This window comes from Desmodus rotundus, chromosome 9, assembly GCF_022682495.2.
Source record: "Desmodus rotundus isolate HL8 chromosome 9, HLdesRot8A.1, whole genome shotgun sequence".
Classification (NCBI taxonomy): Eukaryota; Metazoa; Chordata; class Mammalia; order Chiroptera; family Phyllostomidae; genus Desmodus; species Desmodus rotundus.
The window spans coordinates 109,189,878-109,206,820 of NC_071395.1; the positions used below are offsets into that span (position 1 = coordinate 109,189,878).

Genomic DNA, 16,943 nt, shown 5'->3' on the forward strand with positions numbered 1-16,943 from the left:
TCAACCGTAAAAGGCAGCCCCGGCCGGAGCATTGGGACACGGTCTAGGCACCGCTGGAAGAGGCTTCAATCTCATTGCCTCTCCTTCTCCCTTAAGCTCCTCTAAGGCCTAATCTCTCAGCCCTTCAGGAGGGGCTTGCCTTAAAGAGACAGCAGGGCTGCTTCTCAGTGCCCAGGATGGCCGGGGACAGTGGCTCTGGCCTCTGAGAGAGCCTTTCTGGGGTGCTGAAGGGCACATGCCTGACCAGGGCCCAGCCCTCCTGCAGAGCTTTTCCATCCACACCCTGTGTGCACTGGGACCAGTCCCTGGGGACTGAGAGCTCTCTGAACACTGGGATTGGGCAGCTCTGTGGGGCGAGGAGAAGCAGCTTGGACAGGGAAGCTGAGGGTGGCCTCGTGGGCTGAATGCGTCCTGACTGGTGCACGGAGGCCTGGGGATGACCTGGCCTGCTGGGAACTCACCCTCTGGGCTCTTCCTCCCCACCTCCACTCAGCAGCAGCTGGACCCTGGAGGAGGAACTCAGCCCCGAAAGGAGAATCCCCTGCCCAGGGAAGTCCCAGACCCATGACCTTCAGTGTCTGCCTCGTGACCATTGTAAGGAATGGCCCCGTCTCCCCCAGAGCCGTCCTCATGGGAGCACTGGAGTGCTGGACGTCCTTATCCCACAGGAGGAGAGTTGTGCAGGGAGGAGAGCAGGGAACGAGACCCCGCAGGGTCCGTCCGCCGAGCCAGGGGCGAGTGCCCCGGGCCAGGTCCAGGCATTCGCCGCTGCCCCAGGTGCCTCGGTTCCCTCAGGCTCCCTCAGGCTCCCAAAGGGAAGGGCTCTGTCTGTCCCTGGGGTCAGCCCCTTGTCCTCTCTCCACCACTTCTGAAAAGGGAGGACGGAACCCCCAGCTTTTGTGATGGTCCAACCAGTGGGAGCGGCTTCCATTCTGACAACAGCTGCCTCCTGCCCGCTCTGGCTGAGCCCCGAGGTCTCCCGACTCCTGGGCTCCACTAGAGAGGCAGGGTCTCCAGGGCTGCTTTGGGCCTTGGGCTGGGCACCCAGTATTCCCTGTCCCAGGGGCTCCAGGGGAGGCGGCAGACCTCTGAGGGCACCCAGATCCGAGGGGCACAGGCCGCATGTCAGGTAAATGATGTTAGGTGAGATGTGAGATACCCTCTGTGACATGCCAGGTAGTCTACAAATGTACCCTCCAAATAGGTGTGATAATGAGAGCTGTTATTGTAACTACTATAATTAGCTGTATTACCATAATCAGCTTAGAGAGGAGAGAAGGCCTGCGTTGGCAGGGAGGACTTGGGGAACAGGTCAGGTGATTGGGACCTGAGCCAGAGTGAGGTGGACCCTTCTGGGTTCCTTTCCTGGACCAGAAGCCCCCAACGTGTGCCTGGGTGGGAGGGGGCCCAGGCTTAAGGCTCTGGCTGGCCGAGCAGGGTTCTAGGTCAGCTACATGCTCTGACATGGGGGACCAGAAGGGGTCACTTGGGAGTGCCGATGGGTCCTTTCTCGGGGTCCAGTGCCCCTCATCTGTGCCCCAGTTACCCAGGGGACTAGGAACACCTCTCACCCCTCAGGGTCTCAGCCTAAAATAAGGGCTTTACACTCTACCACCCCGAGAGCTCAGCTGTCCCCAGCTCTCAGGGCCCAGGGGCCAGTGTGGCTCCTTGGGGCTCTCGTGTGAGCCTGCAGCAGGCCCGTGGGCAGAGCAGCTGGGGCACAGGAAGGTCACGTCCCTGGCCTAGAGTGGAAGCTAGTACCTTCAGAGCAAGAACTAGGACCGAGGAGGGGTCTGGTCTGCGCCCTCCCCTGCCAGGGTCTGGGATGGGGCTCCTGCCCAGGCTGCGCCCCTTCGACTCCTTGCTCAGCGGCCCTGCTAGAAAACCTCATTGAGTAGAGAAGCGTCCTTCCTCCCAGGGGCTGCATCCGGACCCCCGGAGTGCGGCCTTCAGCCCAGGGTTTCTGATCCTGTAGGTCTCAGTGGCCTGGGAATCTGCACTTATCACGAGCTCCCAGCTGTTGCCCCTGCTGCCAGTGGTCCAGGACCGCCGCGCCATCCGATGGGGCAACCATGCTCCATGCTCACTCACTCCAGTGAGTGAGGGCCCACCTGCTCACTGGCCTCTAACCCGCCCCAGCCTGGGGAGCTGGGCTGGCCCTCTTGTCCACGGACCCTGTTCCACTCCCGGGTGTCCCCCTTTTGCCTCCCTGCTGGGAGCTCGATCTGTGCTGAACCTCTAAGAAACTGGGGGTGGCCTGGAGAAGGGGTGTAAGTAGGTCAGGATTGTGCTTTCTTTTTTTTTTATTGTTCTGTTGGCTATGAAAAGACGACGGGAGGGAAGAGAGGGCTTGGCTTCTGTTTTTATCCAAGGAGGGATCTAAGAAAATAGAGAAGTTAAAAGTGTAGAGCTATGGGAGGGGAAAAAGCGGTCTTACAGAGAAAGGTCACGGATCTTTTACAGTGCTTTCCTCTCACGTTTGTAGTACAGGGACGTGAAAACACCACAGAGCTTTGCACGAAGGTTAGCATTTAATGGCAGTGCCTCCTGGGTCACTGGCCGCAACACTCATGTACATTGTTCTTACTGAAGTAGCAAAGGACAACCTATCAGGGGGATGTTTATTTACTCTCTGTGTTGGCCTTCACACGGTTTTCGCCCCTCTGTGGAGCTAAAAGCTGCCAAGGTGTGGGGTACCTCTGCACCCTGGTATCTCGGCGTGCTAAACCCCCGCGTGAGAACTGGGAACAAGCCAGAAAACGGAACCAGCCGCTGACGGTGAAAAAATAAAAGGAGACAAAGAGAGCTATTCTCCTTTCTGGAACCAGGAACTCAGAGAGCAGTGCAGATGTGAAAACTCGAGCAAAGCCAAGCCGCTGTCCCCCCCACCCCCTTAATCGAGGGTGTCGTCAGCTTCTCCTGCTGAGCCCAGACTGTGGGAAGCGCCTGCCCCTCCTCATGTGTCATTTTAATCTTCCCTCCAGGCCTGGGATTAGCCTCGCTCCCCCTCCAGGCAGTTGTGCTTGTTGGTTTAGCGTGACAACCTCAGATCAGCAAAGCTCTTCTTCCCCTTAGTGCCAACACACCGGCCAGGAGGAGGCCCGGAGGGAGAGATGTGCTGGGGGATCGTGGGCGGCGTCCCTGGGTCTCATGGGGACCCTACGTCTGAGCTGTTTGAGTGTCTTTCCGATGCCAAGCCTTGTGTGTCCCCTCCTGTCAAACCACGGACCGTCACTGCTCTTGTTCTTCCCTCTCTACCTTTGAATGGCAAGGTGCTCTCCTCAGAGTCCACTCGACTCCGGGCCCTTCGGGCCCAGCCTGGGGACGGGAGCCTGTCCATCCACCTGCAGGACAGACAGGCAGGGCAGCGCTCGAGTACACAGAGAAGGGGCTGGTGTCCACCCCCTGCACGTGTCCAGGAGGCAGGGCTGGGCTGTCTGTCCTCTCGAAGTTCCATTGTCTGCCTTCGCTCGGGCTCAGGAGCTGTCGCCGTTGCTGGGTGGACAGGCGGACGGCAGGCCTTTTGTGGGGCTTTCAGAAACCCGGCTGAGGGAACAACAGCTCAGGCGGCAACAGCAGAGGGACTCTTCGCCTTAAACATGTGATTTCCCACTTGAACAAAGAACTCATTATCCAAAGTGTTTAAAGTTTTAAGAGAATCTGCAGGGAAGAAACCTGGGTATTCGTACATTTCCCCTTTAGAGGAAGGTGCTCCGTCTTGGAGCCCAGGGCCCCGTTCAGGCCAGATCGGGGCCTGTCCCCTGGATGCAGGGACAAAAGGGCTGGGTGGGCCGTGGGGCCCCTGTCGTCCATCCTCCCTCTGGGCGGCAGCCCCATGAGCCCTTCAGGGTGGGGGGCAGCAAGCACGCGAGGCATGCTGGTCCGTGCCCAAGCAGCTGTCCTCTGCCACTCACGGGCCTTCTCTGGAGTCAGAGCCGAGGACTGGGCCGCACTGGCTGCCCTCCACCCAGGCTAGATCCCCAACGCCAGCCTCTCCCTAGGTGTCCGGAACCACCCAGAAGATGACGGTGGACCTGGAGCAGCACCTGGCCCGGCTTAGTGAGATCTTTGCCACTCGGGGCGATTACCTCCAGACACTGAGGTTCCTGCAGCAGATGGGCGGCAACATCATTGTCCAGCTGGCAGGGGTGCCCGTGTGGACCGGGGTCACGGCCGAGCTGACTGAGCTGGCCGACCAGACTAGCTACGTGGAGTACTACAGGTGAGGGGCCGGTGCGGGGCAGAGGTGGGGCGGAAGGGCTGCACCGGCTTCCTTCATCCAAGCCTGCATCTTGGGGCCCAGGCAGGGAAGTGCCACCAGAAGGTCTTAATAAGCCCTTAACTGAAATCAGAGAACGTGAGAGCTTCCGGGGGCCAGTGGGGGGAGGCATGTGGAACGGCCTCCTGGCAGGCAGCTCGATGCCCCCTGGGACCAGCATTCCCCCCAGCTGGGGCTGGGTCAAGCGCAAGTGGTTTGTGTGTTCCTCACCTGCCGAGGTTTACGGGGCAGGACCCCCCTGCATCGACAGGCTCAGCCGCGGGATGCAGGGGTCAGGGAGATGGCAGCCACTTTGCCTACACAGAGCGTCCCCTGATGGCAGTTGCTTAGCAAGCCCAGAGACACCCCTGGCCTGAGTGCTGGGGGCTTCGGGAAGCCAGCACGCCTGTGTGCAAATTCACACCCACATCACCTATCGCTTGGGGGTCTGTTTATGTCTCCCTGGCCTCTGCATTCCTCAGACCCCATCCCAGGTGAAGACGCTGGACACAGGTCAGCTGACCAGGGGCCAGCTACCCTCCCTGCCCCCCGTGCGCCAGGTCTAGTAAAGGTCACTCTGGGGAGAGCCAAGGAGGGAGGCAGCGGTCTGGGCTTCAGGTGTCTGCTGGCTGAGGGTCAACATGCGCTCATGAAGCGCATGCATCACCGTACCCAGCGCCCAGTGCAGAGGAGGCTGGTGATGTGAGGGCAGAACGGATACCTGAATCCTGACCAGCAAGTACCAGCTCTTTGGAACCCCTCCCCATCCATTTGTTGGCTACTTTGTAAGCCCTTTGCAAAGGTCAGAGCCTTTACGCCAACATGGCCAGAGCCCTCCCTGCCCCGGGCTCTCGCCTCCCCCAGGGCCAGAGCCAGCAGGGCCCTGACGAGGGGGAGCCCATGAGGTTCTGGGTCAGGATATCGCTCCCCACCCTCGTCCCCCCTCCCCCCCAACCCTGCGGCGTGTCCAGCCCCTGGGTTCCCAGGGTCATGGATGGCTGGATTGAGAGGGACCTGGTCCAGCTTCCCACCAGGTGAATGCTCAAGGGCAACAGCGCCTTTCTCCCAGGTGACAGAAAGAAGCGTCAACTCTAAGGCTGTGTGACCTGTGACCCAAAACAGTGGCATCTGCTTAGTCCTGTGACATGAGGGCCATTCACTGCTTGAGCCTTCGAAATCCTTTGTTTCCTGAGGGGTCAGGGAGGTCAATTTCGTGGGCGTCGATTTCGACCCTGCCATTCCGTCCCAGTGGACCCAGCGTGGGGCCGGGTCCACTTCAGGGCCTGATGTGAGCATTTTGAAAATGACCAGGGGGAAATAAGCCAGAATTTCTATATCAAAAGGAACTTATTTTTGAGGTGATTTCATTTAAAAAGGGGAGGGGAGGGTGGTGCCAACGGCCCAGAAGCTATTTCAGTCTGGCTGATTGACAGGGACCCCTGGAACTCCCGTCCCCAGCCCCTACCCCTTGTTCGGGTCCAGGCAGCAAAGGTCTCCTCCAAGGTGAGCGCCTGTGGCTCCTGAACACCGACAACGACACTCTGTCCCTCGCTCTCACCTTCTGCTGTTGGCTCCGTCCTTCTCTCACCTGAGCTGCTCTAGAACAAGGCTTTAGTTTATTCTTTGGTAATTCCTTTAAGATTGTATTTATTTTTAGAGAGAGGGGAAGGGAGGGAGAAAGAGAGGAAGAGAAACGTCACTTGGTTGCCTCTCGAGTGCCCCCTACTGGGCACCTGGCCCACAACCCAGGCATGTGCCCTGCCTAGAGATCAAACCCGCAACCTTGGTGTACTGGGACGATGCTCCAACCAGCTGGGTTGCCTGGCCAGGGCCAGGGTATCTCAGTTATTTTATTCTTGAACTAACTAGCCTCAGGGGCAGGGTCTCCTCCAGCCAGCCTCCCCATTTTTGTATTTCGGATGGTTCTAAAGTATAGCCATCCAGCTAAGCAATTATATTTTAGCACTTTTATTCAAGGCGATAAAAAGCCTGAACAGACTATACCCCCTTGGAGAGGCTTCTTGCAACAGAGTGAGCAAGTGAGAGCTTCAACAGGCTGGATGTGGGGGGAGGGGGGGCTGGGGGAGGCAGGGTCGGAGAGGCTTCCTGAGAGCCCCCTTCTGGTTTGGAAATACATCCCCAGGCCATCACCCGGCTCTGCTGGGAAAATGCATCTGCCTTGCAGAGCTGTTTCCAGGAACTCCTTACAGCTTGAGGCGCGGGAAAGGCAGCCCTAGTCCTGGAGAGTGAGTGAGAAGCAATCCTAATTTGATTTCCTGCTGCCTAGGAGAGAAGTAACAAGAAACCTTTGGGTCTGAAACAAACCAGGACTTTGAGAGGGGCCGGTGGGCTGGCCTGGTCTCTTGCTGGAAGGCTGGAAGAGGTGGAGAGTCTGGCGTTCCTGGGCCAGGCTCCCCTGCCACGGCCTCAGTGTTCCAATCTGTGAACGTGAGATCCTCACACCAGATGGTCCCCCAGGTTCCTTCCAGCTCTGACTCCAATTCTAAGAAAGCTGGCTCCTTGGTGGCCTCGTCCTAGTAGGGGGCGGGCTCTGCACTTGCCCCAGAGCCCCCAACTCCATTCCTGGCACCTACAGAGGTTGACTGAGCTGTCTTGGGGGCAGAAAGGATGCACTTGGCTGCCAGGTGGCCTCTGGCCATGCTCCTGCCCCTAGGAACCCCGCTGCCCCTCTCTCCCAGCTCCACCCCACTTCCACCCATACTCTAGGCTCTTTTCCCTCTTTATGGTATCAGTGAAGCAGAGCACCATTGCTGGGGAGAAGGGGTCAATGAATTTATTTGGCTGTTGCATTGAGAAAAACAATGAGTACAAGACTTCCCTTTTGGGGACTGGGAGAAGTTCCTTCTCCACCCCACACCCCAGCTCTGGGCAGTTGTTATAATGGAGGGTCAGTGGGCCTGGGGGCTGCTCTTCGGGCCTGCTGGATGGGGAGTTTTGCTCTGCTCTACCTGAGTGCCCCCTGCCCTCCTCCCAGGTGGCTTTCCTATCTCCTGCTCTTCATCCTGGACCTGGTCATCTGCTTCATTGCCTGCCTGGGACTGGCCAAGCACTCGAGGTGTCTCCTGGCCTCGTGAGTAACCCTGCCTGAGGGCCTGGGACAAAGATCAGGCAGGCGAGCGGGGGACTGTACCACGGACAGAGAGATGCGGTGGGGGCAACAGCCTAAAGCCGCCAGCTCGTTATCTGGGCACCAAGCAAGGACTGGGCTTTCCTCCCTGTGTCCCCTCCCTCCTGGGCCTGCTGAAGCAACAGAGCTTCCTACCAACCCTAATCAGGAACCCCCTCAGCTAGTGCCCTCGCAGCTGTCTCTGCAGCCCAGGGGCCTAGGCCCAGGGCTCAGGGTCCATCTCCCTGTCCCGGAAGTCAGCAGGAGCCAGCAAAGGCAAGTTCATGCTGAGAGGGAGGGTGCTGAAGTTGGTGGGCTGACAGCCAGCCTTTGCCTAGATCCCACCCATGGCTGCCTGTCTTCCAGGATGCTGTGCTGTGGGCTGCTGGCCCTGCTCCTCAGCTGGACGTCCCTGGCCGCAGACACCGCTGCAGCAGTGGTGAGTTTGGGGTTGGGGGTGGGGGTGGTCTGACCAGGACCATCTCAGGTGGGTGGCACGTCAGTGTGTCCTGTCCAGCGTCTCTAGGGCAGGGTCAGCTTCCGGCCTCAATCCCTAAACTAAAATCCCAGAATCTCAGAACTGAGGGGGCTGAGCTCTTCCACAGCAGGCCTCTCACTCTTTAGAAGGGGCACAGCCCAGAGAAAGGAAGGGGCTTCCACAAGGTCATGAAGCATTTAGGGCCAGAGCCAAGGGAGGACATCTGAAGCCTATCCCTTCGTCACCCGCTGGCCTCTTCCCAGCCACCTGCTTGTAAGGACATGCACGGGTGACCAGGTGACTTCTCTCTGGACCTGGTGGGGGGGCGGGGCCTGACTCTTGGGCTGGAGGAGCCCCCCACCCCGGCTGCAGCTGCACACTGCACACCCCGGAGCACTGGGAATGTGGGAGGCAGCACTTAGCTGGCTCCACCCCCTTGCCCTTGAACTCGTGCACACTCTGATACACAGACTGTGGTACCTCAAAATGTTAAAAAGCAAACAAGTGCAGCGGGGGGGAGCTTCCTATGGAAGTGCTTGAGTTAAGCTGTGGGCATGAGTCATTCATTCATTCATTCATTCATTCAGCTGCTGCTTGGCTCTGGGGCAGTCAGTGGTGCCAGATGCAAGGACACGGTTGTCCTTGACTGAGTGGCAGCCTGCGGAAGACAGACTTGTGGGCAGATAGTTGAGGTGCATGTTGTGTGGGGGGGTGGGGGCAGGGGCAGGATTTACCGGGGGATTTCAGGGAACCCCTAGCCAACTCCAGGGCCACAGACTGACCCTGTGCCCTGCGTCATCTGCCCGAGCTCCCTGCAGATAAAAGAATGGGGCTCCTGCTGGAAGCCCTCTACCCAAACTCAAGCCTCGCCCAGTGGGCTGGCAGCTGGTGGGGAGCTCTGCCATTGGGCAGTTCGCCCCATGGTGCCCACAGAATGAATGGGTCCTGGTGCTGCTTGGCGCACAGCAGCTCTCTGCAGAGCTAGTCCAGAAGGGAGAGGAGGCGGGCAGCTCCTGTGTGGCATCTTACCCCCAACCATGCAGTGTCCTCTTCGGGCAGGAGGGAGAGCTGGACAGGCACCAGCCCGTGTCCCAAGGGCGGGGGCCCCTTCAGATATAGGGAAGGGCAGGTTGGGTGGCGCACACGGAGCCCAAAAGCATTCTGACGTCATCGGGAGCGGGGAGGGCTGTACACAGCCCAGGGGAGTGACTTCTGGCAGAGTGACAAGCACAGCTGCCTGGCGCCCTGCCTCTCCTCGGGGACAAGGGAAGCTCCCACGTGGTGTGCCTCCTGCCGCCTGGGCAGCCTCGGCCCCCTGGAAGCAGCAGCAGCATCCAGCTCGTCCCCATAAGCTGCCCTTTGGGAAGCAGCCCCCTTCTGGCTCCTTCTCACTGGGCTTTGGTGTCCAAGGAAACCAGAGGCGGTTTAATCTCCCAGCTGGGCGCAGTGGAATGCAAGGGTGCCAAGAGAAAGGCCATTTCCCTAACTGGTTCGGTCAGGCCCCTCTGTGCCAGAGCCAGTGTGAATGAGCCTTTGATTGGGCTGCGGAGCCTGCTGCATGTTAATAGGAGTGGGGTGAGGAGGAGCCGGGAGCGCGGTGGGGCGGGGGAAGCAGACTGTCAAAGGCTACCGCAGGCAGCTTTTGTGTCGCTTCCCTGCCCCTACCCTCTGAGGCCTAGCTTTTTTTTTAGAGCTATGGGGCCAGAGGATGGACACTGTGCCCTGACCTGTCCCCTACCCCCTGCCTTTGCTGTTCCCAGAAAGAACCTTCCCAGGGAGGGACGGGGCCGGGAGAGCTTTGGCTGCACACCAGTGCTAACTTGAGGGGGGCTCCCTGGGAATCCGGCGCCCCTCCCAGCTGTGCAGCTCTGGGGGAGTCATGGAGGTTCCCCAGGCCTCGGCTTTCCCCTGCGTGGCTGAGGCGAAGTGGGTCACAGCCCTTCCACAAAGGCTTGTGGGTAGGGTGAGGTGGGTGGCCAGTCCGTGGGAGGCATACAGGAAATGGTCAGTCAACAGGAGCCACCACCAGTTACCACAGTTACTGCCATTATGTGAGGGTCGAGCTCAGTCCTTCAGACTGACACCTCTGCTCCCAGGAGCTGCCAGCAGTCTCCGCCACCACCTGGACCGGGCACTGGGTGGCTCCTCCACCTGCCCTAACTGTGCTCGGGCCGCTTTCCCTCCCTGCCCCACCCTCATCCCCGTTGCCTGGAAAACGCACACCCAGGCCGTGTCCTCGCTGCCAGGGAAGTTGAGTCCTCGTGGGAGAGCCTGAAGGGCAGGACTGACCTGAGGAGGGGACAGGGAGTCCACGTCCCTGGTGGAGCCTGTGACAGGGCCTTCCGCCCCTCTTTGAGTCCCAAACTTCTTGGGGTGACCCAGACCAAGATGGCGGCCTTGCTTTGTCCCCACCCCAACTCCGGCCGGCTCCCCTCTCTCCAGTGACAGGGTGGGGTGCACCTGAGCCAGCTGGTGCCGTGGCTCCAATTTGGAGCAATAAAGCGGTCTGGATGCCGGCGCACACTGGCGACTTGCATGCAGAGCAGTGTTCTCCAGGCCCTGAGCATGTGGCCATTTGCATAGGTACATGCGCGGCACACACATTGGGAGCTCTGTATCTGGAGGGGCGTCTCAGTCCCCAAATACATCGACTTTCTAAACCGTGTCGCAGTACAGCTAGCTACTGCCTCCCATGCCTGGCACTGGGCATGGCGCCCCGGACGTACTCGGTAAACATCTGTGGACTTCATGGATGAATGAGTGATGGCCCAGAGTGGACCCCGAGGCAGCCGCTCCTGAAGGGGAGCAGGGCACTGGCCATGCAGAGATGCGGGGAGGGCTCCCCTGCTCAGGAGCACACGCTGGGGCAGGGGTGGCCCCTAGGACCCGGCCAGAGGACCATAGCTTACCCTGGCTGCTCTGAGGAGTGGAGGTCCCCTTTACTGGACCCCGGCTGGGTCTGGGGAGGGCTGGCTCAGAGAATGACATTCTTGCTGCCACCTGTCCCAGGGCCTGTGGTCACCTAGCCAGGCCGTGCCGTGTGGCCCAAGCCCCCAGCTCACCACTGGCAGGGCCTGGAGCTCGTGCCCTCTGACTCCCGGCCCCGCATGGTTTCGGGAGCAGGACCTGCCCTCAAACGCTCGGTGATGGATTTGGCACTGACGTAGTCTGGTAAAGAGTCGGTCCCGGGAAGGCTTCCCAGATCGACACCCCCACAAGAGGCATCGGAAACGTGGGATACTTTACGTAGATTGATCATAAGGGGAATGGTGTTTTCTCTCTGTATTATAGATGAGGCATCTGAGACACAGAAAGAATAAGTCACTTGTCCAAGGTTACAGAGCTAGGAAGGGGCAGAGCCAGGACTCAAACTCAGGGGGCCCGAGTTTCCTGAGTGTTGTTGTCCACGCGGGACGGAGCCCAGAGGTCCAGGTGGCTGGGGCTGAGGGCACGGGGCCCCTCCCAGGGCCCTGGTGTCATGACCCCCCCACCCCTCTTACCTTTCCCTGGCCTAGGGCGCCAGTGACTTCTGCGCAGCTCCCGACACCTTCCTCCTGAACATGACGAAGGGCCAGCTCAGCGCAGGTAAGGAGCTCGCAGGCCTCTGGTCAGAGCCGCTCTGGCCGGCCCGACTGTGCGCTACTCACCTGTGGTCACCCAGTCCCTCCCAAACCCCGCACTCCGGGCCCACGGCACCTCTGGGCCATTTCGTAGAACCTGCCTCCTTGGGGGGCTTGGGAGTGGCCTGGCCGCAGAGGATGGATGAGAGCCTGGTCCCCTGCCTGATGTCATCTTTGCCTTGCAGAGGTGACCCGCTACTACCTGTACTGCGGTCAGAGCGTAAGCAGCCCCTTCCAGCAGGTACGGCTCGCCCCGCCCACAGTCCCCTTTGTCAGCGTGCTCTCTCTAGACCCCCAGCCCCGGCCCTGACTGGGAAGGTGGAGGTGGCTAGGTGTCTTTGCTTCACTGTGGTCCTCTCATGGGGCAGTGCTCTTGGTCAACCTCTAGATCAGTGTGTCTCACACATGCGCCCAGCACCGAGGGTGTGGTTAACACGTAGATGCTGTGAAGCAGGTCTGGGGTGGGGCCCGAGAGTCCACATTTCTCACAAGCTCCAAGGTGAGGCCAGTCCGAGGTCCATTTTGAGTAGCAAGAAGCAAGAGGCCTCTCAAGAAGCCTGAGGGAGGAGGAGAAGCTTTCCTGCAAGCAGGAAGGGCCATAGTCAGGGATGTGAGTGCAGATGGGGCGGGGACAGGGGGGCTGCAGAGGAACGGGCCCTTGGCAGCTGGGGGGCTCGGGAAATGAAACCTCACAGTGGGTCTGCGGTCTGTCCTGGCCCAGGCACTGACCATCTTCCAGCGCTCCCTAACCGCCATGCAGATCCAGGTGGCGGGGCTGCTGCAGTTCGCTGTGCCCATCTTCCCCACGGCAGAGGTGAGGCGGTCTCCCCAGCATCCACGCTGAAGGGGGGGAGCCCCAGGGCCAGGCTGTAGCCCAGGCTGTAGAGAGTGTTCTCTCCCCAAAGTCTGGCTCCTTCGTTTGGCTTTAAAGGTTGCTGTTTGGGGTTTTATCCACAAGCCCTGCGCCCGCCGCTCGGTCTCTGCCTGCCTTCCTGCCTGTCTGTCTGTCCGCATGTTTGCCTCTTTCCTTTTTCCTGCTTCAGAATGAGCTGCTCAGAATCCAGCTCCTGTTAAACTCCTCGGAATCCAGCCTTCAGCAGCTGACAGCCATGTTGGATTGTCGCGGGTTGCACAAGGTGCTGGGCTGGCCCTGGGGGGCGAGCGGGGGTGGGGGCGCCCCAGCAGGCCCGTGCAGTGGAGAAGCTGGAAGCTGGACAACAGGGAGGTGGGAGAGGTGCTTGGCTTCTTGATTCTCTCCAGTAGCTGAAACAGGGAGACCCAGTGAAAGTACCAGGGGGCGAGGTAGCAGGACTGGGTCAGGTTACCGCTAGGACACCGGTGATGGCCCTCTGGTCAACCCATCCACCTCCCGGGGTTGCAAGTTGGCATCCCAATCTCATTGCCAGGGTTGTCTCTCCAGGAATTTGAACTGTCAGACACTCATGCCGGGAACACACTGGGAGTGTGTGAGCCCTCCCTCCCCCCCAAAGCAATAAGCCAGCGTGTGCTGACAGCTTTCCCATCTCAGGTGGATGCAGAGCAGACAGTCATGCTCACGGTCATGGCTGCCGCCGACTGAGGACTCGGTTCCGCACTCCACCTTGTGCCGTGTACTTTGTGTCTGATGTGCCGTTCAGTCCTCGCAGTTGTTCTGTACAGCACATAGCATTTCGTGGGGAATTTTAGATAAGGAGAGTATATGTGTGGATGGATGGATAGGTGATAGATAGAGTGTGCCTGACTCACTGAGGGCTCCAGACTCCGTGAGTCGCTTGGGCGTTGGGTCCTGGCTGTCTGGCATCCGGCTCTCTCCAGCTCAAGCCCTGGCCCTGACTTCCTAGCTGGTCTCCCACTTTCTCCCACCCCCTTCCCACCTGTGGCCTTTCATGTGCAGCAGCCACAGTGGTTCAAATTAAAAACAAATTGGATCTTGTCCCTTCCACCCCAACTCTCCGGTGTCTTCCCGTCACGGTATGATAAACTGCAAACTCCTCCCCTGCCCTGTGAGCCCCGGGGTGACCTGGCACCAACTCAGCCCGTCTTCTGTCGGCCTTGTTCCTCTTTCCTGAACCTGCCAAACTTGTCCCTTTGCGTCACTGCTGAAGGCGCCATCCGCTCCATCTTGCCAACCCCTGGCCTCAGAGTGAAGGCCCCACTCTTCTGGCTCCCCCACCCAGACCCCCACAACCTGGCCGTCCTTGTTCAGAGCTCACCCTCCAGTGCCTAGAACACAGTAGGTGTTCAGCAAATGTCTGTAGAGTGACCCCGAGGAGCCCCATGGTGTTGGGCTCCAGAGTGTGAGCCCCAAATGGCTGTCAGGGTGCTGATGATGTGAAGGGGGAGATTCGGGGCCAGGCTGAGGGGGAGGGGCTTCCGGAGACAAGCGCAAGCCCAGGCTGCGCCCCACTCCCTTCCCACTGCGTGTCCCTCCTCCTCCAGGACTACCTGGACGCCCTCACTGGCATCTGCTACGATGGCATCGAGGGCTTGCTCTTCCTCGGCCTCTTCTCCCTCCTGGCCGCCCTGGCCTTCTCCACCATGACCTGCGCGGGGCTGCGGGCCTGGAAGCACTTTACCACCAGGTGGGCTGCCTGGAGGGGACTTCCTTGGGGAGCAGGTAGGAGGCTCCGCTCTGCCTGAGCCAGGGGCTGATAACCTTCGAGGGACCAGAGCAGCCGAGGGCCCAGGCATCCAGCCCCAGCAGGCTGCCTAGCTTTCTGCCAAAGTTTCCCTGAGAGTCCAGACAGGCCCCCAAAAGGGGGCTCCTGGGGAGCCAGGGCAGGAGTGGGTCTGAGGATGGGGACAGCGTCATGCCACAGCCTGGTACCCTTTGCCACTCCTTCGCAAGACTGTGTGGTGTGAGGTAAGTGAGGAGAGCTCTCACTGCTGGGCGGGGTGCTGCCAGCAAGCCAGGGAGCAAAGGTTGTAGCAGTCACCAGGGACCTACCTACAGTCTCACTGGGGACATGGATGGAGACGAGGTGGTAGGTCAGACAAGAGGAAGCAGCTTAGGGAGGGTCAGTGTGCACGTGGTCAGCACGGTGGGCTCCCTGGAGGAGGTGGATGTGAACTTGGGAACAGGGCTGAATGGTCTGTGGGAGGTACAGCTGAGGACCGTGTCTCAGAGGAAATTCAAGGACACACCTGTGGCCAGAGGGGAGCGTCCTGGGCGGGGACCCCACTGCCTTGGAGCCTCTCTCGCCCTTCATGGTCGGCTGTGTTCTGTGTTTCGTTCTAGGGACAGAGACTATGATGACATTGATGACGACGACCCCTTCAACCCCCAGGCCCGGCGCATCGCTGCCCACAACCCTCCTCGGGGGCAGCTTCACAGCTTCTGCAGCTACAGCAGTGGCCTGGGCAGCCAGACCAGCCTGCAGCCCCCGGCCCAGACCGTCTCCAATGCCCCCGTCTCGGAGTACATGTACGGCGGGGGATCCCGGGCCCCCCCCCCACCGCCTTGCCCAAGGGAGATAGGTCCGAGGGTCCTGAGAGCCAGGCGGGGAGGAAGGCATCAAAGACGGGCAATGGTCGCCTTGCTGCGGCCGCAGATGCCCGGGAGGAAGGCATCCAGTGAGCATCGAGTCACGTGACTCCTGCACATCCGAGTGTATGGAATGAAGATCTTACTGCATAGATGCAGGCCTTTCTCCATGAGCCCACAGGGTGGGTCTCGGGGCCGAGAATTGGCATTTCTCACAGGCCCTCCTGTGGAAGTCTGAGTCCCCTCCCCATGCCTTTCCCCCCTGAGCTCTCCTCTCGGCCCCGCAGGAACCAAGCTGTGCTCTTCGGTGGGAACCCCCGCTACGAGAACACGCCACTCATCGGAAGAGGCTCTCCGCCTCCCACGGTAACCGGGCTCCCGCAACAGGGGTGGGCGGAAGAGTTCTTGAGCCAGGTGTCTGTCGGGGAGGGGCCTCTGCCTTCACTGGGCTGGGCACGGTGCTTCACCTGCCCCCTGCAGGTGCTTTTAAAGGGACCATCCAGGTGATAAACTAGGAGCACTGGAGACCCAGGGCCATGGGATCGGTGACACAGGCCTGGGCCTTGAGGACCAGGATGCTCACGGGTGTCCAGCAAGGGCTCCCGGAGAAAAGCACAGCACCAGCCCCAGGGGGAGGAGACGGGACCCAGCCCCGGTCTTCAGGAAGCATAGGACCTGCAAGGGGGGACAGTCAGCAAAGCTGCTGGTAGTAAGTGCCACTGGTACTTCAGGAGGGACCTGGAGTGGGGAGCCATCCCCACTGCTCTGCGGGCCCACAGAGGTCCCGCGGAGTGGGTGGCGCCAACGCATCTAGCAGAGCAGCGGGCCTCACCTGGGCGATTGCACCCCCCGGGGAAGTTTGGCCACATCCCTTGGTATTTTTGGTTGTCACATCTGGCAGTAGCGGCTTCTGGCACCTGGTGGGTGGGGACCAGGGGTGCTGCAAAGCCCCCTACAGCACCCAGGATGACCCCCACCACAAACAGTGACTGGCCCCAGGGGTCACTGGCGTTGAGATTGAGAAACTGCTCTGACCAGCCATCTGTCTGTCCCTGCATGACCCCACCTTGCAGTTTTTGCCTAGGGCCCCTAACCCACTGTCATTTTACAAACAGCACTAGACCTGGGCCAAGCTCTTGAGTCCAGGGCCCCGAGGCCCAGAGACTGGGTGGGTGGGAGTCAGCACCTTTTAAACAGCCCCTGTGGCTTTTCTCTCTAACCGGAAGCCTCCTGGGCTCCTTTTCCTCACCACTGGCTGCAGGGGACCCAGGAATGCAGGTTGATTTTAATGTGAATCTGAGCACAGGTAATTGGGGAAGTCTGCTGCTGCGACAAATGAATTACTCAAAGCACCAGATGCCAAATAAAATGACTCTCGGATTACCTTCTGCTTTGAAAGATCCAGGCCACTCTCCCTGCCGTTAGGAGAGACAAGCAAGCACTGGCCTTATTTGCAAGGCGCAAGAACAGGGAGCAAGGTTGAGTCAAGGTGGACGAGGCAGCCCCCGCCAAGGGAGAGTGGCTGGTCCGTGCGGCCACCATGCGTTTGAGGCTGGGAGCCAGCGGTACTGATGGTCCCCGGGGCTGGCAGAACCCCAGACAGGAAGCCTGCACGGGCCACTCCAGTTCCTCTGGTCCCCATGATGCCCTGTCATTAAAACTTGGTGCCCACCCTGACTGGAGTGGCTCGGTTGGTTGGGTGTCCCACAAAGTGAAAGGTCACCGGTTTGACTCCCAGTCAGGGCACATGCCTGGGCTGTGGCTTCAGTCTCTGATCAGGGTGTAAGAGTGGCAACCAATCGATGTTTCTCTCCCTCTCTTCTTCCTGCCCTTCTCTCTCAAAATAAATAAATAAAATCTTAAAAAACAAAAAGTCTTGGTCCCTGACCACTGTAGCTAACTAACTGCGCTGGCCCGACTCTCTCTTCCTCAGAAATTCCCGGCACCTTTGCTAGGATGGAGTCCAGTGTGACTGG

General features: G+C 59.8%; 1 protein-coding gene across 1 annotated transcript in view; it reads left to right on the forward strand.

The window, feature by feature from the left end:
* TTYH2 (tweety family member 2) overlaps positions 1 to 16,943 on the forward strand; it is a 31,052-nt gene that overhangs the window by 12,154 nt on the left and 1,955 nt on the right. Inside the window, exons 4-13 of the mRNA XM_024553634.3 lie at positions 4,002 to 4,222; positions 7,254 to 7,349; positions 7,752 to 7,824; positions 11,379 to 11,448; positions 11,669 to 11,724; positions 12,205 to 12,297; positions 12,527 to 12,619; positions 13,923 to 14,065; positions 14,722 to 14,907; positions 15,255 to 15,333. Coding sequence (XP_024409402.1) covers positions 4,002 to 4,222; positions 7,254 to 7,349; positions 7,752 to 7,824; positions 11,379 to 11,448; positions 11,669 to 11,724; positions 12,205 to 12,297; positions 12,527 to 12,619; positions 13,923 to 14,065; positions 14,722 to 14,907; positions 15,255 to 15,333 — 1,110 coding nt within the window. The remainder of the gene's footprint in view (positions 1 to 4,001; positions 4,223 to 7,253; positions 7,350 to 7,751; positions 7,825 to 11,378; positions 11,449 to 11,668; positions 11,725 to 12,204; positions 12,298 to 12,526; positions 12,620 to 13,922; positions 14,066 to 14,721; positions 14,908 to 15,254; positions 15,334 to 16,943) is intronic.